This window comes from Syzygium oleosum, unplaced genomic scaffold (assembly GCF_021117445.2).
Source record: "Syzygium oleosum isolate NSW1041296 unplaced genomic scaffold, Sole_v2.1 Sole_v2.11, whole genome shotgun sequence".
Classification (NCBI taxonomy): domain Eukaryota; kingdom Viridiplantae; phylum Streptophyta; class Magnoliopsida; order Myrtales; family Myrtaceae; genus Syzygium; species Syzygium oleosum.
The window spans coordinates 7,272,378-7,296,723 of record NW_026607495.1 but is presented as its reverse complement, the minus strand read 5'-3'; the positions used below and the strand labels follow the sequence as shown (position 1 = coordinate 7,296,723).

Here is a 24,346-nt window from a genome sequence, read left to right as displayed (position 1 = left end):
TCAGGCGCGATACATGTTGACACCTCGATTTAAAAAAAAACTCTTGACCTACCAAGACCGATTGGGCCTAATATGAGCATTCGGCCCACTGCGTGTTTGGCTTATCTTTCTTTCCTCGTTTGGGCCGAATTCGACTCCCTCTTCTCTTTTCTTTATTTTTGTCTTTAAGCCCAGTTTATTTCCTTTGAGCCCATTTCTTTTTACCCCCAATCTCACGCCTGTGATCCCTTTTGCTTGCTCACACTTGTGAGCAGAAGATGGTGACGAACAGAGGGTGCATCTGTGATTGAGAATGACGGTGACGAAACAAACATGTGACGGAAGCATATCCAGGTAAGGTTCTAGATGCTTGCTGAGCTGTAGAAGTCGTTATCAGAAAAACGGAATGCACGGTGGAGGCGCGGGAAGATATATACTCACTCGACTGAAGGGAGGAGAGGAGTAAAAAAAATCGTCGGGGAAGAAGGTTCTTGGAGAAGAGAGCGTTCGGTTCTTCTACTCGCGTAGAAGAATTCCGGCAAATCTCTTCCCCTTCTTCCATCGTTTGTTCACCATCGCCGGAGAACTCTTGTAGCTGCTACCCTACCTTTTGATCCATCTCTTCCCTTCCTTGGATTCGGAATCCGTAACCTCCAAGTTGTTCGTCGTTTCGGACGTACGAGACATTCTTGTTCGTCATTTCTTCGCCGTGCCGGAAGACGCCAAGTTCTGTTGCGGTCCCGTTCGTAGACTACCGTGAAGGCGTTGTCCACGAACCAGGCCTTCTGCTTACAATGATTTGTTTCTCTGTTACACTGAGGCATAGAACGCCGAATTGAATGAATGATTTCTGGTCAAAATCATGTGAAACTGAAGCGGATTTGTGGAATATATTGGTGATTCATAACTTTATATATTGTGTTTACGCTGAAAATCGTTCGAAAATTAAGTCGGAAAATCGTTTCCGAAGTTGCATATCATATGTTCGACAAAATGCTTGAAAGAAGAACCGAATTGATTTTTGTGGAATCAACGCATGGAACTCGTCCTTTGTGCTTGATTAGGTCCTAGTTTGATGAATCAATACTGAATCTGTGTTTTTCCTTCATTTTGTGGCATATTCATCATTTTTCCGAATCGGCCATGAACGAAACCTTTGTCGGAGATCCATTTTCCATGCCGAAGGTGCCTACGGTTAAAGTCCGTCCGTGTTAGCTTCCTCTTTTCCCTTTCTCTGCTATGTATGGGTACATTTACTGCTACTGCTTGTGGATTATTAGTTGATGAATGAAAATGGCCGTCTGTAAAGATCTTGGATAGTCAGAACAGTGATCGAAAAAAAAAAAAAATCAGCCGGCGATCTAATAATGGCTGGGATTGATGGTCGTCGAAGGCGAGTTAGGGATAGGTTGTTTGAGTAAATGTTGATGACCGGAGGAATCGTCGCTTCGGTTTGAAATCCTGTTCATGAGCTCTCGGAGAAGGAAATCACGTAAGGAAGAAGAAGACCAAAAAGGGAATTTAAAAAAAAATAGAAAAAGAAAGAAACAATAAAAAATTAGAAATAAAAAGAGTCAAATGGAGACCGAATCACATTCTGATTTTGGTGGAACAGAGGTGCAATAGTCTGTAGGTCAAGCCAAATGATTGGGCTGAATTTAAAATTGGGCCAAAATGAATAAAATAAAAGAAGTTAGAAACTTGGGCATGATTTGTCATGATGGCCCATCAGAAGAGACCCGAATTAGTACTGGGCCACAAGAACCGGTTCGAATTGCGAGTTTGACCGGACTGTTAGGGTCCGGGTTAGACCGGCTAAGCGGACCGGGTCCGAAGTCCATTTTTCTATAATAAAAAAATATAAAAATAAAAAATTCAGAAAATTCAAAAAAAAATAAAAAAAAAATAAAAAATGTGAGAAAAGCTAAAAAAAATGTAGAATTCTCTTAGTTTGGGACTTTTAATAAGCACTTTTGGCTTGAACAAAAATTGAACCCAAAATTGAATAAGCCTTTAGGGCTTTACCCTAGGGATTCTTTATTGTTTTTTTTTAGAGACGATGCTAGGTTGCTGTTTGTGTACTTTCATTTTGATTTCATTTGATTGCGTACTTTAAATTCATGGATTGTTGTTTTCCCCTTTTAGAATGGTTAGGATGAAAATTCAAAATTCTCGATTACAAGACTGCCGTGATATTTTGGTTAGCAAATAGTCGAGTTTAGGTACCGAAAGGGCATTAGTTGAAAAAACTAATGTAATCAAGTCCCCGATCCCTAAGAATCTCTGGTTGCGTATGTTTTCGAGATGACACACCCGCATCTCGATCAGGGTTTCTAGCTAACCCTTAATCATGGCTAGTGGCGGCTCCTATTGAACAAATAGATTTAAACGATCAATGTCTCGCGAGGTATGGACTTAGGGAGAGTCCAATAAAATACCTCTAAACCTATTTCTCCCGAGGAGGCCCTCGAGGGTTAGGTCGTGACAATACATAACAGTCCCCAATAAATCAGGCATCCGACAAATCGGGCGCGATACACAGCAGTCCCTGATAAGTTAGGCATTGTCAAGCAGTATCTAGCAAGACGGCTCTATCACGTGATCACATGAGCACTCGAGCATTCAAGCCAATTCTTATATTTTCAATTAGCCCATGTAAACATGAACCGTGTTCATGCCAAAGCAACATCACCATTTCACGTGATCACATATGCAAATAATCATTCAATTTTGTGGAAACATCATTTCAAAACATGCTTTTCTTCTCAAGACATCAAATTCATTTCTCAAACATAATTATAAAATAATTTATTTTCGAAGATTCAAAAAATCTTTTCTCGAAACATAATTATTCAAATCATTAGGCCATATATGCCAACTTATACGGCGAAATCCAACATTGTCATTACAATCCAAGCATAAAACAATCACAATTCGGTACTAAATTTTTTTCGAAAATACTAATATTTAATTTTCGGAATTTGAATATTTTATTAATAATTTTTTAAGAATAAAATATTATTATTTAATTCCGAAAATTAATTTATTTAATAAAATAAATAGTTATAATAAAATAATAGATAACTTATCGTCAAAATAGCAATAACTTTTTTTTTGGTCGAAAATAGCGATAACTTATTGCGAACACAACGATAGCCTATCACCGATATTACCAATAGCCTATCGTCTATGGTTATCAAATAATTCGCCGATAACTTATTCACTAATTTTCTTTAAACAACAATTAACTTAATCTAAACTTAAATTAAACTACCATAAGCAAGTTTAACACCTTAAACACGGAATTAGGGGTAACTTAGTCATCTAACTACGGCAATTACGCAAGGACGACGGCGACGATGCGGATGTCCACGGTGGTTTCTGGTTTGAGCTCGGTGGATGGCGGCGAACGAGCGCGTCGAAGGGAGCGGCTGCTATGGGGCTGTTCGGGGGCTGCTTGGGGCCATTCCAGACGTGAAATGGCTGCTGGTGGTGGCGGTTAGGCGGCTGGACAGCGGCAGGCGAGCGCGGCGAGTGGCGAGCAGCGGCCGTGGGCGGCTGACGGGCGGCTGTTTGGCGTGGCTTGGGGGATTCTCGGGGGGCTGATCCAGGGACAGAATGGTGGCTGGTGGTGGCATCGTGGCAGTTGGGACGGTGGCGGACGAGCGGCTCAATCGGCGGGTGCAACCGGCAAGCGACGAAGCTGGAAACTCGGCTGGAAAACAGTCGGCGCCGGGGAGTTTCGGGGCAACTGGGGCGGCGCTGCTCGGCCAGGGGAAAAGCTGGGGTGGCGGTGGTGTGACGGCGGGGTGGAGCGGCCCTCGGCGATGGCTGGTCCGGCGAGGAGGGGCTGGTCTGGCGGCTGAAAATGAGAAGCAGAAGCGAAGAAGTAGCAGAAGACACGAAGCAGGAGCGGCCAAGAAGAAGAGGAAAAGAAGAAGAAGAAGAAGAGAAGGGGAGTGGCTGGAGTTGGTGGGGGAGTCACCCAGCGTGGGAAAAAGTCAGCGGGGAAGGAGGAGGGAGAGAGAGAAGAGAGGGGTGGGTTCATCGTTACCCAAATTTTTTTTTTGTAATTTTTCTTAAATTTTGTCTCCTAAATTATCATTTTGTTTTCAGTCCGAGTACCAAATTACGGACCGACTTAATCTTATCGTGCCTTAATGGCCGGCCCCCTCGGGCGAGAGGCCCAACAGGCTTTGCTCAGTTCACTTCCGTTTCTCGCGTCGAATTTCTGATTCTTCGATCATTTTCCGAAATTAGAATTTTCGATGGCCAATTCGTAAAAATTACTAGGTGACGTCCTATGGTTCGGGTTTGAAATCCTTAAGCATTCGACACTCAAAATCGGATCATAATTCGTGATTGAAATCAATCAATCGCAGTTATAATACATATCAAATTAACGGGCGGCTTTTAGGAACAAATCTTCAGTAGCCTTTTCCCTTTAGTTAGATTCTCTGAGTGATCAAGTCTAGGCAAAAATTAACTAATAAATCTTTAACGAAATCACCATTTCATAAATCACTAAATTGGATAAAATTTTTAGGATATATCACATAAATTGTGGGGATTTAAGCAACCCACGTGGTGCAACATTTTTAATTTGGACAAATTTGATTTAGTGAGACAAAATTAAGAAGTGGGTTTTAACTTTTAAGCTAGGTGACGTTGACATGCAAGATGATTGATTGATTAGACATTTTTATGGGATTTTTTTCACAACGCTTAATTAGAATAATGTAATTAAAATTTTAATAGTTTGATTAGTATTGATAGTTCCATGTCGACGCGATGACCGGCTGCTTCAGCAGTGTGCTTCAATGTTTGGGCCACGTTGTAAACCATAATGTGGATGACCGGAATTAAAATTGGAGGGTAGCCAACTTGACGCGTGCGATAGAGATTTTCCAACAACTTCCATTCGCGTGCAATGCACGTGGGATCATTACTGGTATAAAAAAGAACATGAGATAAAGTTGCTAATTTTGCAAGATAGCATATTTACAGTGATGCCCACGCATGTTTGAGCTTTCTTAGAGTAAGACAACGGTGGCCAACATAGATCCTGCAAACTACAAATCGAGCATGCATGCAAGCAACATTTCCCATAACCTTCCTATGATCCACAACCCCCACTTCACCTAACTAATTCATTTCAAGTAAAAATATACTAAGACAACATCGTCGCAGTTCACATCCAAATCTATTCGAGGAGTAATTTCAGTAATTCCTCGCTATCTCTCCCTCTTTCTCTATCGAAATACAATAAAGACTGTATTTTGCATGTCCAAGCTGGCTTCTTTACTCATCTTACCGCTCTCCAGACATCATCCTCCATCGAACAGCTCCCCGGCACGAGGTTGCTCTTGGGCCTTTTCCATCCTTGGCGGCAATATTAGCACAGACAAACAAGCAAGATAGGATAATTTATTAAACAGGATTAACCTGGTAAGATGACATCAAGAATCACTTAATCATCTCTTTGCATTAGAAAACTTATGCAAAGCACGGATAAGAAAACTAGCGAGTTTCCATAATCGAAATGCTTTTACCCCAGTACACTACATGTGACATTCTAAACATATGAAGAAAAACCTTATGAAGAATCTGACGAAGCAACAATAAATCATTTCGACATCATTTATTTGATGAAGAGCCATATTAAACTCGCCTCTGATGTTCTTGAGATTGATGTAGAGTACACATATTTTCTTGATAGATAACCATAACACGCATTTGTTAGTTGTTATAATTTTGGCCACACATGATTAGATGCGATTAAATGAATTTTCCAATCGCTTGTTCAAAGCTACACATAGATGACAACTGAGATTCGAGCATGTCAGCCATCAATCGGGGTTGAGCTCAAAGGATTGGTTTGGCCTTAAACTCGCATTGAGGGGAAAAAAAACTCATTTATTTTTTTTTTTGGTAAGGAAAAAAAAACTCATTTATTTTTATTAGGCAAAAGGCGGAAAAAAGCAAACAAAAAAAATTGCCCATCAGCTTCTCATGCTTAAGGTAGGGGGCAAATTTTTAATAGGGTCAATACCAAGAAAAACTCCAAACTGGTATACTTGTGATAAATTTACCTCAAACTATTTTTTTAACCACCAAAACCCCTAAACTAGTATACCTATGATAAATTTACCCCGAACTATTTTTTGATTACTAAAAACCCTACACTGGTACACTTGTGACAATTTTACCTTGAACTAATTTTTTTACCACCAAAACCCCAAACTGGTACATTTGTGACAAATCTACTCTCCGTTAGTTTCTATGAAATTGTTAAGCTTGATGACACATAATAGTTGATGAGTGTACCGGTTTGGGATTTTACCTCTCTGTTTATCACAAGTTTACCAATTTGTACTTTTTCGTGATATTAATCCAATTAATGTACACTAACGGAGGGTAAAATTGTCATAAATATACAAGTTTAGAGTTTTTAATGGTCAAAAAATTAGTTTTGGGTAAAATTGTCACGTGTACCAGTTTGGGATTTTTTGTGATAAAAAAATTAGCTCGGGGTAAAATTATCACAAGTGTACCAGTGTATGATTTTTTATGGTAAAAAAAATAGTTCGGGGTAAATTTGTCACAAATGTACCAGTTTGGAGTTTTTTGTGGTAAAAAAATTAGTTCGAGGTAAAATTATTATAGGTGTATTTATTCAGAGTTTTTTGCGATATTAACCCTTTTTAAAATGGGAGAAAAGAAAAGAAACAAATTCAAAAAAAGGCATCGTTCGCGCAATGTACCTGAAGTTTCCCGGAAATTTATGTGCCTGCCTTATCCTTCCGCTCCAGGCTCCAGCTTCCCCCTCTCCCGTCGTTGTCGTCCTCCCCGTATTAATTTGGACTTCTTTGACCAAAAAAACAAATTTTGGACTTCGATTTGCTCCTGCGTCGTGCAAGCGAGGGGACTGCAAGTATACTCACCCCTTCAAGAACCAAACAACTGTATATAATCCGATCAGCTTGGCAAGGCGCAAACCATCCACTTCTTCCTCCTCCTCCTCCCCCTTCTTCCATATACATAGATCTCATACATGTTCTCCTTCTTCTTTCATACATTAAACTGCTAATCAAGTGAACAAGGCAAAACAAGCATGGGACGAAAAGTCACACCTCGCTCGCGTACTCCAGGATCCCGCAAGGCAGGCCATTCTAAAGGGAAGCATTTGGATCCATTGGACAAGTAACCTCTTTGTTATCCTCTGTTTTTGCTGCTGGACTTGCATTTCCTTTGGGTTGTGTTTTGGTTTTTACTTGGTGTTTTTGATGTTTCTTTGATCTCTTTATTTTTGTTTTTACCTTTTATTTTTGTCGCGACATTGCTGATCTCTGTTTAACATCGGATGACCACTCCTATTTCTGGTTAGTTAGTCCATCCAATTTGCAATCCCTTGGTCCTCCAAGACCTTGTATTTCGTCTTGCACCCTCATTTGGTTCCATGAACTAGAGAATAGCTCTGTTCAGTTCCAGTGGGCCGCCTTTATTCATCTATACCAGCTATGAGTAGATTCGTATTCCAAGTAATGTCATTCTTTCCTTTTCAATTGTTTGGATATAAAAAAAAATTGGCCTTTTAGAGAAGAAAACTTCTCACCGATGTGGCAACCGTTGGTTGGCGACCTGGCTATTGGAGACCAGCCACTGGCAGCAGTTGAGGCGGTGGCGGTGACAGTGATGGAGTTGGGATTTTGATAGTTTTGTGGCCGTAGGAATATAGAATTGGAATTTTAATACTAACTATTGCTAGGTAATGCGATTTGACACTCTTTTAGGATTAATTCATGTGAAATCCAAATTTACATTTTGATTTTTCTTCAAACATGAAAAATGTAGGAATTGGAATCCCGTTCCTCGAGGAACCCAATTCCGCATTGAACCAAAAGCTTAGGCCTTTACAGAACCGTGCGAAATATGTACCTCCCAGTTCTTTCATTTCTTTTGGATGAAAGTTGAATAAAACGAGGTTCTTCTCCAATTCAAACTTTGTCCGATCTTCGCACTCAAGTTGGCACTTCGCCTCAGGCATTCCTCTTAGTAACTTTTCTTCCGAATGTTTCTGGCTTGCCTAAACTTGTCGGAAAATTTTGTCCGAAGAGGTTGCAGAGTCGTGGTTTGTTGTGTTATTCATAGATATAGATCCATCTTCTCGCACCGTATAAGATTACGTGATATATATATTTATATATATATATATATCTTTTGTGAAGAGTGATGTATTTTCCTGTGAACATGGTTGCTAAAAGACTGATTATGGTTCTGCAGTGAGACGTCAAGAGGACTTGAAAGTGATGACGTGCCCAAGAGTTACTTGACTGAAGAGGAAATCCAGAAAGTGGTAAGATGAGTAGAAGTTGTAATCGTTTCCCGTCATGCAAACTATTTGTCAATGCCATTTCCGTGTCATTTGCTGATTTCAGTGATGAGGGATCAAATGATCCATTGCATTTTCATCTGCTGGTTTGTTTTTGATCAGATGCAGGACATTAGAACTCCCCTAGTACCCCACATTTCATTAGGAGTGATGCCACACTTTGTGGGACATTTTTTAGGCTGGTCATGTCGTGTTCATGTCAGCTCTAAAATAATGCTGATTGTGAGACATTCCAATGAAGCAAAATTTTGTTTAGGTATGTTGTACGTCAACTGTGAAACTGATGAGATGTTGCACCTGCCGAATTGCTTGAGGGAGGAGACGAAAAAGAATTAGAGATAAAGAATGCAACTTATATAAAGTGGATTCCCTAGTGTGATAGATCATGCTTGATAGTAATCTCATTCTCACTTATTGTAAATGTTAAACAGGTCAGGGAAGAATTGGAGCGTCAAGTGCCTCCCTTAGCTGATCTTATTATGAGGTACCAATACTTTTCATTTGGAGAAACAACAATTGTCTATGTTTATCGTGCTACTGTGCTGTGAAATTTTCTGGCACATCATTACGATTTATGAGTAGAACACAAGTTATTGGGTTTCTCAGGAAAAAGGAAGAGTTAAAAAGCTAATACAGACTAGGTCAAGAAACCTGTTTGCTTACCACCATAACAGTATTTAAGCTTTTCCTACTATGATAGGATTTGGCCTCATCTATATATGCCTCTGCATCCTGTTTACTTCTCTGTACTCTTTAAGATGTTCACTTCTTCTCAGCCTCTGATTATCCTTTTCACCTGCCGCAAAGTCACAAAAATCAACTTGGTTCCATCCGAAATGCGACATGAATTCGGGAGAATTCATCCAAATCTAGTTTAAAACTTGATTTCAGTCATGCACACTTGAAGTGCAAGATCTTGGAGGTTCAACAGCATCCATTTCGTGAAACTGAAGTTGTTTTTGTCTGTAGCATAGAGTATTAGTGAAAAGATGGTGTTAGAGTTATGGTTATCCATATACTTGTTTGCACCATAACAACTCTGTTAGATTCCAATTGCTCTACTAATTTTCTTCATGCAGTCACATCCTGGATAAAATAGTGCAACCGATTCTCTCATTGGTGAAGGATGATACCATTGAGAGAGAGGTAAGAATCATGTAGATTACTACTTTGTAGACTGTACATATTTTTGTAGTTCATGTTCATCTATTGGTTATGAAGGGGTTAGAATTGCATTACCAACTCATCAGTTGCCAATGAAAATGCCGCAATATATGGAAAGCTGTTGTCATGAATCTTTTGCTTGGAGTAATAGCAATTTTGAGATCCAAATTCTAGTATCTGAGTGGCATCTTTTAAGAGGTTGTATGTACAATGATTATTCTCCTAGAAAATGCTCTAGGTTTTACATGCATCATCCTAACCATTTTGATAACCATGTGCACATTGACAATGAGATGTTTGAAAGTGCGAAATGTATCCCTTCAGGTTGCCTAAATGTGCTGATAAATAATCAATCTCCATTGTCTACTTGAGCCACAGACATAGAGAGAAGGGAAACCTCAATTACCATCCACCCTCAAAGCAGACGGGGTTACAATGATAAAAAGAGGTTCAGGCGCTATGGCATTGAAGTAACCCATGCCATAATCCCTGAATAAGCTCAAACGACCTTTCAATAAAAAATTACCTAAACCCGAAATCAACATAAGTGTGTATGTAGAGAATACCTAGAGGTGCGAGATAACTCTCTGTTGCAACTGTGTAATTGCTTGTTCATTGTTCTTCAATGGACCTAAGGAATTTTGGCTAGATGTTGTGCTCAACAAGTTGCTATTAAAAAAGTTTGAAAACGTCAAATAAGGATGCTTCGCCCCCAACCCCCAACTCCAAAAAAAAGAAAAAAAGAAAAAAAGAAAAGAAAAGAGAGTTCGTCGTAGCTTTGTTGTATGCGGTTGCGCATCCTCATTATCGGTGAATTTCATCAGGTAAGGGAAAGGTTGGAGCACGCAAGTTCTCAATCTCCTCAACTTGTAAGGTTAGAGTATGCTTTAATTCCTTTGGTGGTTTGATGATTCCTGTCAAGCTGATTTGTCTATGACATCTTCACACAAAATACCATACATCTGGGATCCCCTAAGCCCATAACATTGAAAGAATTGTACATGGGTAGTACACCGGGTTTATGCTTTTATATGGTCAAACATGGATAGAAAATATTAAACGAAATTCATTGCCATTAGTTTTAGGTAAATGATCCTGCAGTTGGGCTCATGTCACTCTAGCTCAGGTGATGTCAGGCCGAAAGACGTTAAGCTTGATGTTGATTTGGCCTTTGACTAGTGCAAACACTGTTATCTCATGCCTTAGTTAAAAAAATACTGTAATGTCATTTGATTAAGTTTAGCAATCATATGCAAAAGGTCATTTGGGCAGTAACAGTACTTTGCTTAACAATCATATGCAAAAGGCCATTTGGGCAGTGACCATAAGTGTTGTAGTTTTGCCTCGAGCACTTTGAAAGCCAATCTCGTTAAACTGGAATGATTCATCAAACTAGTTTGTGGAACGATTTCCGTTCGTCCTTGTTTGAACCAAGGTCAATTAGAACACAGTAAAATTCGAAGAAAAACTTTCGGCCTTATCACATTCCTATGGTAAGTTTTTGATCACTTCCTTATTTCCAAGCAGCACATTTTTCTTGCTTGAGCTTGGGTCTTTCAATGCCTTATAATGCTAATTGATGAGTTAATACAGATCTTCTGGCAAATGTCGAAAGAAGGATGAGGGGAGAAACTTGCAGCTTCAATTCAAAACCAGCCTACCCTCTTCTCTCTATACTGGGCAGAAACTAAAAGGAGAGCACGGCGGGCCCATTGTTGTCGTGTTAGTAAATGCAAACACAGGCAATATTGTCGAATCAGGTCCAGAGTCCTCTATTAAGTTAAAAGTTGTGGTGCTTGACGGTGATTTCGGGACAGGTGCTTATGATAACTGGACCCAGGAAGAATTTGAGAAATCTGTAGTCAGAGAACGCGAAGGGAAGAGGCCTCTGCTTAATGGAAACCCTGTAGTGACTCTTAAAGGAGGCACTGGGGTGCTGGGTGATGTATGGTTCACCGACAATTCAAGCTGGACTAGGATCGGGTTCAGGATAGGATTACAGGCATCGCCTGGATATTGTGAGAATATCTGTGAAGCGATAACGGAGCCATTCACTGTGAAGGAAAGTAGAGGACAGGGTAAGTCCATAGTAGTCTTTATCTTTTAGCTCTAAGAAATAAATATGTTTAGATTCTACTACCCTCATGGTAATTACAAAATAAAGCTTCATTTCTTAGTGAAGCCTTACTTTATCTGAAAGCAAGAGCCAACTAACAATTTGACTGACCTGTAACAAATCTAAATATAGAATTTAATCGACCTGTTTCTAGATTGTTTCCTGAAGAAAGGAGTAACGCCTTCTTAATCTTAATCTACCTCAGTACTTCGGACAGTAGTAAAGAGAGTTTTCGTTGCACAAAAAGTTCTGTTTGGCTTGTTGATCTTAGCGTTACTGCAATTTCTTGCTCTAATATGTCCTTTTCACTTTATAGCGAACGAGAAACATTTTCCACCTACACATGGTGATGAGGTCTGGAGATTGAAAAATATTGGGAGGAATGGAACATTTCACACGAACCTGAGTAAAGCTGGAATATGCAACGTGGGAAAGTTTTTACAGCTACTCGACACGGACCCCGAGAAACTGCGAAATGTGAGATTTTTAGCACAGGGTTCTCAAATTTGGATTGAACTCCCTGAAACCAAGAAGAATGATGTTGTGTTTGTTCATTGCAGATTCTCGGAGAGAAGATGACAAAAAATAAGTGGGATGACCTCCTAAGTCATGCAAAAGAAACTTGCCCTCTGAATGGGAACCGTCACGTGTTTATCGATAATGAAGGTGACAATGGCCGTCAACTCACTGACCATACTGCAGATCGGGTGCATCGTGCTGCTGGCAAATTTCCTCTCAAGCAGGAGGTAACTGAGAAATACTACTCTTTCTGATATTTGCTATGCAATCTGCGAGGGATAGCCCGTGACCTCAGAGTATCCGTTAAATTTACTCTCTATTGTCAGCTCATGTAACACCTTTTATTGTGATTTACAAATGAATTGAGGTAGTTCAATATAGCATACAATCGATCAAGGATAGGTTTCTAACAATTAGGTGCATTTGATTATGTTGCATTAATGATTGTTCTCTGTTGATGATTGCAATTTTGAGTTCCTAACAATGGGTCTTTGTTGCTAAGCTGTTTCAATTAGCTTTGTAAATGCCAAGGGAAAAAACAAAGACAAACACAAAAGAGAGTATGCCTGATGATATTCGCTGACCCTTTTTTTGATTGGTAAAAGGAAATACTACCAAAAGGGACCGGGGCGGGGGGGGGGGGGGGTGGGGGGAGAAACCCAGGTAGGAAAATGCTTAGCACCAAGAGAGCTCATTGACAAGACAAGTAATCTACAATGTCGATTAAAGCATTTACATGCACCCATAACTTTCCATCATACCAAAAGTGTAAGATTTTCAACCACCTTTCAATTATATAAAAACGGGCATTTCCCCACCAATGAAAAGTCTCCAAAGTTGAGGATAGTGACCTTGTAAATCTAAGTGGCCTTCTGTACTGCGTAGTAAAAATTATACCAAAAAGCACAAGTTAGAGAGCACTTTCAGCAGTTGATTCGCTGTCATTCATGAAAATCTGAGGCACTCATCATCACGTTGTAGTTTGAACGATTGAAACATTCACGATGCAACTATTACTTTCCAAGTTTAAAACTGTACGAGTTGATGCTTTTTAATTCTTCACTTGTCCTTTCAAAATCAACTTTGCGTCTTTTCCCTGAGGACCCTTGCCTTGATTGTACTCTTCATTTCATCTTTCAAGCACCTGACCTTTATGTGGTGAGAAATGTGTTAGAGTTGGCGAATAACCCTTGTTTCTCACACCGGGTACGCCCACGTGAGCTTAGGGAAACTGAAGTGTTATCGGACGAAATGTGACCCATGCGTGCGGAATGCGGGGGCAGCGCCCCCGACACGGGTGCCCCGCTGCCCGGTCAGCGGGCGGGGGTTCGGGGGCAGCGCCCCCCGACGGGGGTTCCGCTGCCCGATCAGCGGACGGCTGCCCCGCTCGCCGGTGAGCGGGCGGGGGCTCGGGGGCAGCGCCCCCGAAACCTTAGTGGGTTTGGGCTGGCCCGTATGGTGCGAGATTAAGAAATTTCATATAGGTTTAAGTTTTGGGCCCGTTTGGGGCATATATATATTTTGCTCGTTTTTCTGATCATTGTAACGAGTTGAGTGACTGTAAACCGAAAAAAACATAGTGAAATCTCTTTTCAGAACGTAGCCCTAATCGAGGGTGAACCTGGGTAAATTCGTGCATCGTCTATTTTCTCTGTTTTCTGCGTGATCGTTCTGTTTCGGTTCTCGATACGACCCTTCAAAATGGGCGGCGATAGGCGTAAAGTGAATTGAGGTTCTTTCAATAATTTTTTTTTTATTTTTTCTTCTCTATGCTGCCCTACGTACTTACTCTGAATGCAAATTCATCCATTACAAAGCAACGTTACTTGCCGTAAAAAGAAATTGTAGCTTGAAGTCGGAGCGTGTACCTTCAATACTGAGTGTTTTTCTTCCAGAACCACGGAGAAACAATCGGGAAAGCCTCAAGCTCTTTTCCATCTCAAGTCCCTGAAGGACACATTGAAAATCTCACCCCTGTTCAACATAATTTGGCTCCAAGAACCTGTCCTCCAGTTGGTCCGGAAGTTCCTCTGGCGAATGCGGGCTCCACTGCTAAAGGTACGTGCTCCAAAACACAAAACTCTCTCTCCCTATAAGCACATAAAAGATGTGGCCTGTGAAATAATGATGAAAATAGGACTTTCCGCTTGATTGTTGAGCTTTAATAAATAAAATCAACGTGTTTCCGATCCTTATGATTTGGTTTCCGCACTATATGAAGGCGTTTATTCATTTGATTTTTTTTATAAGATCGTACACCCGTGCCTATGTCTGCCCATATTTACTAACCACATTAATGTTCTAGTTCTTTCTCCAGGACATGATGGTGTAACTGCTTTGCCATTGCCAGTACAGTCCCCAAATACCTATTTTGGAAATCCCGTGGAGCTTTCATCTAATGAAATTGCTCGACCCGTTTCACATCAGCCCACATTTGCAAACAACTGGAATGGTCTTATTTCTCCGGGAGGTAATGGTATTACTAATGGCGGATTGCCAACACAGCCCCATGATATCAATTTACAATATGCCGTGCCTAGCCAAATGATCGATCCTTCGAGGCAAATGCACTCTACAGTAAATGAGCATGTTCTCCCATCTAGACCCACCTCTCCCGCAATATCAAGCTTTCGAAATGGTAAAAGCTCATAACCATTCATTCGATTTTTTTTACAAGATCATACACTCGTGCCCATGTCGGCCCATATTTACTAACCACATTAATGTTCTAGTTCTTTCTCCAGGACATAATGGTGTAACTGCTTTGCCATTGCCGTTACAGTCCCAAAATACCTATTTTGGAAATCCCATGGAGCTTTCAGCTAATGAAATTGCTTGTCCTGGTTCACATCAGCCCACATCTGCAAACAACTGGAATGGTCTTATTTCTCCGGGAGATAATGGTATCACTACTGGCGGATTGCCAACACAGCCCCATGATATCAATTTACAATATGCCATGCCTAGCCAAATGATCGATCCTTCAAGGCAAATGGACTCTACAGTAAATGAGCATGTTCTCCCCTCTAGACCAACCTGTACCTCAATATCAAGCTTCCGAAATGGTAAAAGCTCATAACCATATATTCGAATTTTTTTTTATAAGATTGTACACCCGTGCCCATGTTGGCCCATATTTACTAACCATATCAATGTTCTAGTTCTTTCTCCGGGACATGATGGTGTAACTGCTTTGCCATTGCCAGTACAGTCCCAAAATACCTATTTTGGAAATCCCATGGAGCTTTCAGCTAATGAAATTGCTCGTTCCGCTTCACATCAGCCCACATCTGCAAACAACTGGAATGGTCTAATTTCTCCGGGAGATAATGGTATTACTACTGGCGGATTGCCAACACAGTCCCATGATATCGATTTACGATATACCATGCCTAGCCAAATGATCGATCCTTCGAGGCAAATGCACTCTACATTAAATGAGCATGTTCTCCCGTGTAGACCCACCTCTCCCACAATATCAAGCTTTCGAAATGGTAAGAGCTCATAACTATTCATTCGATTTTTTTTACAAGATCGTACACCCGTGCCCATGTCGGCCCATATTTACTAACCACATTAATGTTCTAGTTCTTTCTCCAGGACATAATGGTGTAACTACTTTGCCATTGTCGGTACAGTCCCAAAATACCTATTTTGGAAATCCCATGGAGCTTTCAGCTATTGAAATTTCTTGTTCCACTTCACATCAGCCCACATCTGCAAACAACTGGAATGGTCTAATTTCTCCGGGAGATAATGGTATTACTACTGGCGGATTGCCAACACAGTCCCATGATATCAATTTACAATATGCCATGCCTAGCCAAATGATCGATCCTTCGAGGCAAATGCACTCTACAGTAAATGAGCATGTTCTCCCGTCTAGGCCCACCTCTCCCGCAATATCAAGCTTTCAAAATGGTAAGAGCTCATAACCATTCATTCGATTTTTTTTACAAGATCGTACTCCCGTGCCCATGTCGGCCCATATTTACTAACCACATTAATGTTCTAGTTCTTTCTCCAGGAAATAATGGTGTAACTGCTTTGCTATTGCCGGTACAGTCCCAAAATACCTATTTTGGAAATCCCATGGAGCTTTCAGCTAATGAAATTGCTCGTCCTAGTTCACATCAGCCCATATCTGCAAACAACTGGAATGGTCTTATTTCTCCGGGAGATAATGGTATCACTACTAGCGGATTGCCAACACAGCCCCATGATATCAATTTACAATATGCCATGCCTAGCCAAATGATCAATCCTTCGAGGCAAATAGACTCTACAGTAAATGAGCATGTTCTCCCCTCTACACCAACCTATGCCTCAATATCAAGCTTCCAAAATGGTAAAAGCTCATAACCATATATTCGAATTTTTTTTTAAAAGATCGTACACCCGTGCCCATGTTGGTCCATATTTACTAACCATATCAATGTTCTAGTTCTTTCTCCAGGACATAATGGTGTAACTGCTTTGCCATTGCCAGTACAGTCACAAAATACCAATTGTGGGGATGCCATGGAGTTTCCAGTTGATGAAAGTGCTCCTCCCATATCTACAGACCGCTTGAATGGTCTATTTTCTCCGGGAGATAATGGTATTACTACTTTCGGATTGCCAGTACAGTCCCTTGACAACATTTCACAGGATGCCATGCGTAGCCAAATGTTCGATCCTTGGAGGCAAATGGACTCTGCAGTAAATGAGCATCATCTCCCCTCTGAACCACCACTCTATGCTCCTCGTCCTGAAGGCGATCACAAGATGGAAGATTTCCAAGTCAACGTTGCGGTTCCTGCGATGAATTACTCGCTAGGAGATATTGACATGTCTTTTCAGACGGAACCATGGGATGATGGTTCTGTTTAGGTACCAGCAAAGGTGTTAATGGCTGGCTCAAGATAGAGGCAGTGATGCAGTGGAGTTTTTCAGCAGGAAGAGAGGCGTCAGAATTGTGCAGTTAGATGGACCACCAATTGAAGTCCAGGCCTGATTTGATCGCTCTCACTGTCGCATTAGGTAAGATGATTCTAGGATTACTGTCTGATAGAATCGATAGCAGTTTTTGTTGGAAACATGGTTTGATATCATTGGAGATATGAATCGATTCTGATTGAGATACTGATTCTGATTTTGAACTAATTTATTCAGTCAATCCGTGATTGGTGTGGTAAAATAGGAAAATGTAATCTTGTATATTATTTTCCTGTTTTTCACCTTTCTTTCTAGCATTATAAATAGAGCAATGTACATGTACACAATATACAGTAATATAATTACAATTCCTCCAATATTCTTCAATTCCTTTCTTGGTATCAGAGAAGTCCATCCTGGCCTAGCTTCCGCGATCCTAGAATTACCGCCGGTTTATTTTTCTGACTTCTTGTTGCAATCTCAATCCTGCAAAACAAGCCAGAACACCGAGTAAGAATTCAATTTTTTTTTTATACAAGCGATACTTCAATGGAGGAAACTTCCAACTCACCAAAACACCAAGCCTTAAATTTAGTTGATCCGAATGAATGAAGAGGAACAGTCTTCTGTTCAACACTCGGACGAATTTGCTCCTGCTCCAGCTCAGATTCCCAGCCCAACCTAGGGGCCTCTAGTCTACTGGTATCCAGCTCAAAATCAATGGCCAACCGGGCCAGGTCAGACGTTTGCCCAGCATGGCCCACATGGATAGGAAAGCATTCCAGGCCTTGGAACTCAGCCCAATGGAGGTGGGCCAATTCCCCTTCCGCATGAGACCAACCCGAATGGAAGACCGGGTTGGACAGCTCCGAGTTACGCACCCAGATCCATTCCACTGGGTCTAGGGATGAATCCCTACCCCGGTTGTCCAACCCGAAAACCTGCCCTACGTGTTTCCAGTCAATGGCGGCCGCCCCGAGTCCGGCAACCCACTCTACATGTCACCGACCGACGGGCCAGAGCTGCGGCTCATCAACCTACAACTCACCGGACCGGATAACTACAACGCTTGGGCCCGAGATTTTCGGCAAGCCCTTGTCACAAAAGACAAGGATGGCTTCCTCAACGGAGCCGTCCCTTTTTTGGCCGACGAACAACTCCAGCGGCACCGTCGGAAGTGCAACTAGTTGCTTTGCTCTTGGATCAGAAATTGCCTCGCTCCCGACATTGCGGCTGGACTCCCACCAACCGAGGACTTGAAGAAAATGTACGAAAACATTTGCAAGATGTATGTGCGGCTCGATCGAGCCAAGCTGTTCACAATCACTCAAGCCTTGTCATAATTGAAGCAAGGGAATCTTTTGGTTACCGTTTGCTTCAACTGACTCTCGGCTCTGTGGAACGAGCTTGAGATGGCCGAAGAACAGCTCGAAGGACCCGAGACCACGCTCCAACAATACTAAGCGATGAAAGAAAGTGAAAAAGTAACTCGTTTTTTGCTGATTTTGAATGAGACATACTCACCTTTTCGATCGCAGATCCTGGTGATGGAGCCGATGCTGATGCTCGGCCGGATCTATCAATTGGCCGTCCAAGAGGAAAGCCAACGGCTGGTCATGGCCGAGCATGCAAGAACATGTGAAGGAGTGACCCTCGCTGTCTTCCTAATAGGCCCTGCTCCAGCCGACTCGCCGCACATCATCTATGGAGGGCTTGGGAGCGTCGGGTGTTCACGAGTAGAGGTTGCGAAGATTGAAGGAGATGGAAACCCTAAAGGGTTTCGAACGGACGGCTATGATCAGAAAGGATCATATGGCTGTTATTCATCTGCACGAATCCAACGGCCTCTATCGGGCCACGTCGGCGCCAGCATATAGGCCATCCAACGGCCCATGAAATGCCACGTGGACAGAGAAATCTAATGGGAAAAATTCAAAAACCAAAGGTAAATATTGTGAATATTGTAAAAGTTCATATCATACTATTGATACATGCTAGAAGCTACATGGAAAGCCGAATGATAAAGACAAAAAGGGAAAAAAGTATTTTTTGCTTACCTAGTTTTAGCGCAAAGGACTGATGGGGCGCTCCAAATAATTACCCAAGATTAGTACCAAAATATTATGAAGGCCCTGAGTCGATTATTGACTAGTGACAAGACTGCAAGTTTTTCAAGTACCTTACTTTGCAAGACGAATTCAATATCAGTTGATGCATGAATAATTGATCCGGGTGCTAGTGACCACATAATTTGTAATGAGAAATTATTTTCTAATGTTCAAAAGAGACCCCACTCTTCCATATCTATATAGCTTCCAAATGGGAACATCACTTATGTTATCAAAATTGACACCGTTCATCTCAGTTCAAATATTATCCTCAGAAATCTCCTATATATCCCTGATTTTGAATGGAATTTCTTATCTATTTTAAAAGCTTGCAAGGATAATTCTTGTCATGCCATATTCAATTCTAAAATTTGTTTCTTTCAAGACCTTTTAACTGGCAGTGTGATATCCTGAAAATTCGACCAAATTTGGTGATTTATGAAATGGTGATTTCATCGACGCTCTATTAGTTAATTCTCGCTCTGGCCTGATCACCCAGGGAATACTAACCAAAGGGGAAAGGCTATCGAAGAATTTATTTCTAGCAGCCGCCCGTTAGTTCGAGATAAACTATAGTTACGATTGATCGATTTCAGCCACGAATTATGATCCGATTTCGCGTGTCGAGTGCTCAAGGATATCACACCCAAACTATAGGACGTCGCCTCATAATTTTTACGAATTGGCCATCGAAAATTATTTGTTAACTTGCCCTTCTAGAAACCTCTTTGTTAGATTAAATTTTGGTCGTTGGATGGAACTTGGAGGGCAAGGCTTGATCTTGGCCGTTGGATTAAATTTGGGCATCAAGAACACATCCTAGCCCTTGATCTTTGCTTGGGCATCAAGAACTAATCTCAACCATTGATCTTGATTTAATTTAAACCCTCTTTCTCTCTCTCCTCACTTTCTCTCTTATTCTCTCTCTCTCCCTCTCTCACGGCCGAATCACCCCACCACCGCTGTGCACCCACCAGCCCCTCATGCCACCATCCTTGAGCCCCGTAGATTGCCGTGTGCCGTTCACCGCCGTTTGCCGCTTGCCGTGTCAAGCCGAGGCCACCACGGACAACTCATGTCGTTGCCGTCGTCCTCGCGTTGTCGTCGTTTTTAGACGAGTAAGTTAACATCTAATCCCTTGTTTAGGATGTTTAACTTGCATTGGGTAGTTTAGCTAGTTAATGTTTTAGTGTGTTTGAACTTCTAGAATGAGCGTGGGCGAGTCTTGATTGCTAGACTAAGTTGAAATAGATGTTGGATGTTGATTTGAACTCTTGGTGTGGTATTTTCATGGCTGAGAAGTGGTGGATCTCAAAGTTGAAGGCGTTTCTTGGAGTTTTTATCTTGATTTCAGAACTGATTTTACTGTACGTCCCTGGTTTTCCATTTTTATAAGGCATTTGGTGGTTAGAATCTTGAAAAGTGTTCTTCATAAAAGTTGTTCACAAGATCTTGATCTATAACATAGTTAAATTTCAGATTTTTCTGAGCTCAAATGGGTTACACGAAGGTCCAATTTCTTACCGAATCAGAATTGTTTTATACTGTGGATTCCGTGACCTTCGTGCCTATTCGGATTTTTATAAAAATTTCCACTTCGATTTCGACCATACTTCCTTCACAATATTTGTAAACGAAATCCATTTCTACAACGTGTAAAAATTTCAAAGTGTTTTGAAAGGATTTGATTTGTAAAACGAGTATTTCTTTTGGTTCAGTTCCCCTGTTCCGGCGGACCAGTTCTGGGTTGTTTCCGAGCCATCAAAAGTGATCTTTGTATAAGGATTTTGGGATTGTGTTCTTCATGGAAAATATTTGTGAAGGTCTTGTTTATAACATGTTTGAATTTTATAATTTTTGGAAACCAATTGCTATGCTTTTGAAGTTGATTTCCCAAATCATGCAAATCTGTCCAGTTTTACTAGAATCCCATAACCTGCCGGTCTTTACTTGAAATCTTTGGCTTTTGATTTCCGGCCTAATAGAGACAGTAACCGCAATTACCTAGCTTTTCAATAATGTTTATTTGGCTGTGATCCGATGTTGAATTCATGTTTTAAAATGAGGTTCACAAAATCGATTGACCATTTGCATGTGTGACCACTTGTTATTGTTGTGTGGCATTGATGTGAGCACGATTCATGGATGTATTGGCTAAATGAAAAGATAAGAATTGGCCTGATTGCTTGTGTGCTCGTGTGGTCACACGTCGGAGTCGTCTTGCTGTAGATCGCTTGGCGATGCCTGATTTATCGGATGCCTGGAGATTATATGGATTGTCGATACTCCGGATGCCTTGTCGCGGCCCGAGGCCGGACTCGATGCTCCTTACGGGATACCATCTTACTGTAGATCGTTTGATGTTGCCGTATTGGAATGCCGTCTTACTGTAGATCGTTTGACATAGCCGTGCCCGATGGGGCAGGACGGAGCCCGGTTATGCCGGAAGACTGCCATCTTGCTGCAGATCGCTTGATGTGTAGTGGCCCGAGGGGGCATAATAACTGGAATACGTGTGATGCATAGTGCTTGATTATAGGGTAGAAACTACTAGGCATGGTATGGGACGTGTCCAAGTGGATTCTGTCTTATAATCGAGACACGCGCGCCTGTGATGCATTGATGCATGGGAAATCTATTTAAATGCTTTGAGTATGTGACATGTTCATTTCATCAACGAGTGTACCAAGGCGAGGTAAGGATGCCTGTGGTTGTTTAATAATGTTGCCGTTGATGCTGTATTGCCTGGTTAGGGACCCCCGAGGTAAGTTGACCTTCTAAACGGGGCTTAGGCGTTAACTTATTGAGATTTTTATCTCATTTGTGGTTGTTAAACATTTTTCAGGCCCTTAGCATGTTGGTGCACCCAGTACGGTTCGGGGTGCCTGGAAGCTGACTTTTGGTGAAGTAGATTGACCCCAGCCTGACATCTTTTTGTAGACTTTTTTTGGAAATGCCTGAAGTGGGCTTGTAAAAATGTTCCCCGGGGTTAATCAAGTAAATGTTAAAATGGTGTTTTGATTTCGATGTTGTAAACCGTTTTCCTCTCTATCCTTGTTTACTGTTATTGTCTGGGTGAATCTTTGTTTAGCTTCCGCATGCGTAACCAAAAGATAAAATGTTGGGTCGGCGACGCGTCCTGGGACGTCGCATCATAATGACCATTGCAGGATGTTGCGCGCTCGCGGGGTTCGGGGCGTGACATCCTAGTTTAATTGGTATCAGAGCAAGGTCAGCTCGAGTCCAAGTTTGGTCGAGACCTGGAGTGATAAGGTGCGAGGGGTTTTGGGATAGCAAGTTACGAAAACACTCTGTGCCTGTGCTTGATTGTTAGGTTCCTTATTTTTAAGCAGGTTGTTCACGATTTCTAATTCCTTGCTGGAATTGGAAAGCAGGTTTCTGTAAAGATCTAACGAAATGAGCAATCCTGTCCCGAGGGCCCCTAGGAGAAGGACTGTGCCAAATCAGACAGGTGCTAGAGGGATAGCGCCAGAGGATCCTAGATTGGATCGGATTATGCAGGCTTTAGAGACTTTGGTAGGGCAGCAAGCTCAGAACCAAGCCACTGCTGCTGCTGTACCTGCACCTGCACCTGTAGATGTTCCGTTGGCTCGAAACGGAAATGGGAATCAGCCCATGCATAAGTTGGTAGAGCAATTTCTAAAGCTCAAACCGCCCAAGTTCACTGGTGCGGGTGATTCTGAGGCTGCAACCCTCTGGATTAGAGAGTTGGAGACGGTGTTTGCTTTGCTGAGGTGCTCAGATGAAGATAAAGTGACATTGGCAGTTTATCAGTTGCAAGGTAATGCTAGTACTTGGTGGGAAGCTACCCAAATGAGGGTATTTCCCGAGGGTACGGCCCAGGTGTGGGGTGCCTTCGTGGAAGCTTTTAACAACAAGTACTTTTCGGATTGTGCCAGAGAACAGAAGATGAATGAATTTCAGCGTCTTCGACAGAACCAATTGTCGGTAGACTAGTATGAGGCAAAGTTTGCTAAATTGTCCAAGTATGCGCCGAGGTTGATTGAAGACCCGGTTGATAAAGCAAGGAGGTTTAGGGATGGACTGAAGCCTGAAATCAAAGATCAGTTGGTGCCTCTGAATCTGAAGGATTATGACGAACTTTATGAGAGGGCACAGTTGATTGAGAGGAACTTGGCTGATAAGGCAGCCGCGTCTGGATCGCGGTTTGTGCCAAACAAGGATAATCAGCGGTTTGGGAAGAAACCGATGACTAGGGGTAGGTTTCCCATCCCTCATAACAAGAAGAATGGCGTGAGAAAGTCGGTGTACAACAACAATAATGGCCCCTGTCGATTCTGTGGAAGGCGCCACGGATCAGCCCCATGTCCTGCTAGGACGGGAGCTTGCTTTGGATGTGGCCAGCACGGTCACCACGTAAGAGATTGTCCACGCCAAGCCATAGGAGCACAAGAACCAAGACAGCAAGTAGGACAACCTGCAAGGACTGCCCCGCCGAACCAGTTGAACTGACCCCAAGTACAAGGAAGGGTCTATGCTGTCACAAGGAAGGAGGCGGACGATTCGCCTACCGTTATTACAGGTATGGTATCGTTACACGACCATGCTGCTTATGCTTTATTTGATCCTGGAGCTACGAATTCGTTTGTGGCTAAGCAATTTGTGGAATTAGTGGGATTAACTTCGAAACCATTGGGAGTGGTTTATAGTATTTCTACCCCTTTAAAGAATAGCGTAGTTTCCGCAGTAGGTTGTGCTGGGTGTAAGCTATCTGTTGGCGGTCGTGAGAATAGCATAGATTTGATTATCTTGACAATGTTTGACTTTGACGTGATTATCGGGATGGATTGGCTCACTAAACAACGAGCTACGGTAAACTGTTACCGCAAGACGATTCAGTTTGAGCCTTTAGGGAGTGTTGGATTTGAGTTTGTTGGGAATCGAGGAGGACCGTCGATTCCTTTAATTTCGTCACTTGAAGTTACTCGGATGTTGGATGAGGGTTGTCAAGGCTATTTGGCAACTGTAGTTGACACCTTAGTCGAAGAGCAGAGAATGCAAGACATTGCTGTAGTACATGAGTTTTCATATGTTTTTCCTCAAGAATTGCCTGGATTACCTCCAGAAAGAGAAATAGAATTCGTAATTGAGTTGGCCCCTGGTACGGAG

The 24,346-nt window shown here is 41.9% G+C and overlaps 2 protein-coding genes across 2 annotated transcripts; both read left to right on the top strand.

Annotated features, from left to right (window-relative positions):
• The first annotated feature begins 3,378 nt into the window (after nucleotides 1–3,378).
• On the top strand, nucleotides 3,379–17,042 carry LOC115687886 (uncharacterized). Its single transcript, XM_056315753.1, has 16 exons — nucleotides 3,379–3,500; nucleotides 3,591–3,947; nucleotides 8,263–8,335; nucleotides 8,803–8,855; nucleotides 9,451–9,517; nucleotides 10,360–10,409; nucleotides 11,129–11,613; nucleotides 11,968–12,128; nucleotides 12,212–12,397; nucleotides 14,066–14,228; nucleotides 14,476–14,808; nucleotides 14,915–15,235; nucleotides 15,332–15,664; nucleotides 15,771–16,091; nucleotides 16,198–16,518; nucleotides 16,615–17,042. Exons 1-16 carry the CDS (start codon nucleotides 3,379–3,381, stop codon nucleotides 17,040–17,042), a joined length of 3,774 nt encoding a protein of 1,257 aa, XP_056171728.1.
• A 5,570-nt stretch (nucleotides 17,043–22,612) lies between these two features.
• Nucleotides 22,613–23,689, top strand: LOC115666225 (uncharacterized). The gene is made up of 2 exons (XM_030587994.1): nucleotides 22,613–23,059; nucleotides 23,174–23,689. Exons 1-2 carry the CDS (start codon nucleotides 22,613–22,615, stop codon nucleotides 23,687–23,689), a joined length of 963 nt encoding a protein of 320 aa, XP_030443854.1.
• Nucleotides 23,690–24,346: the final 657 nt, after the last annotated feature.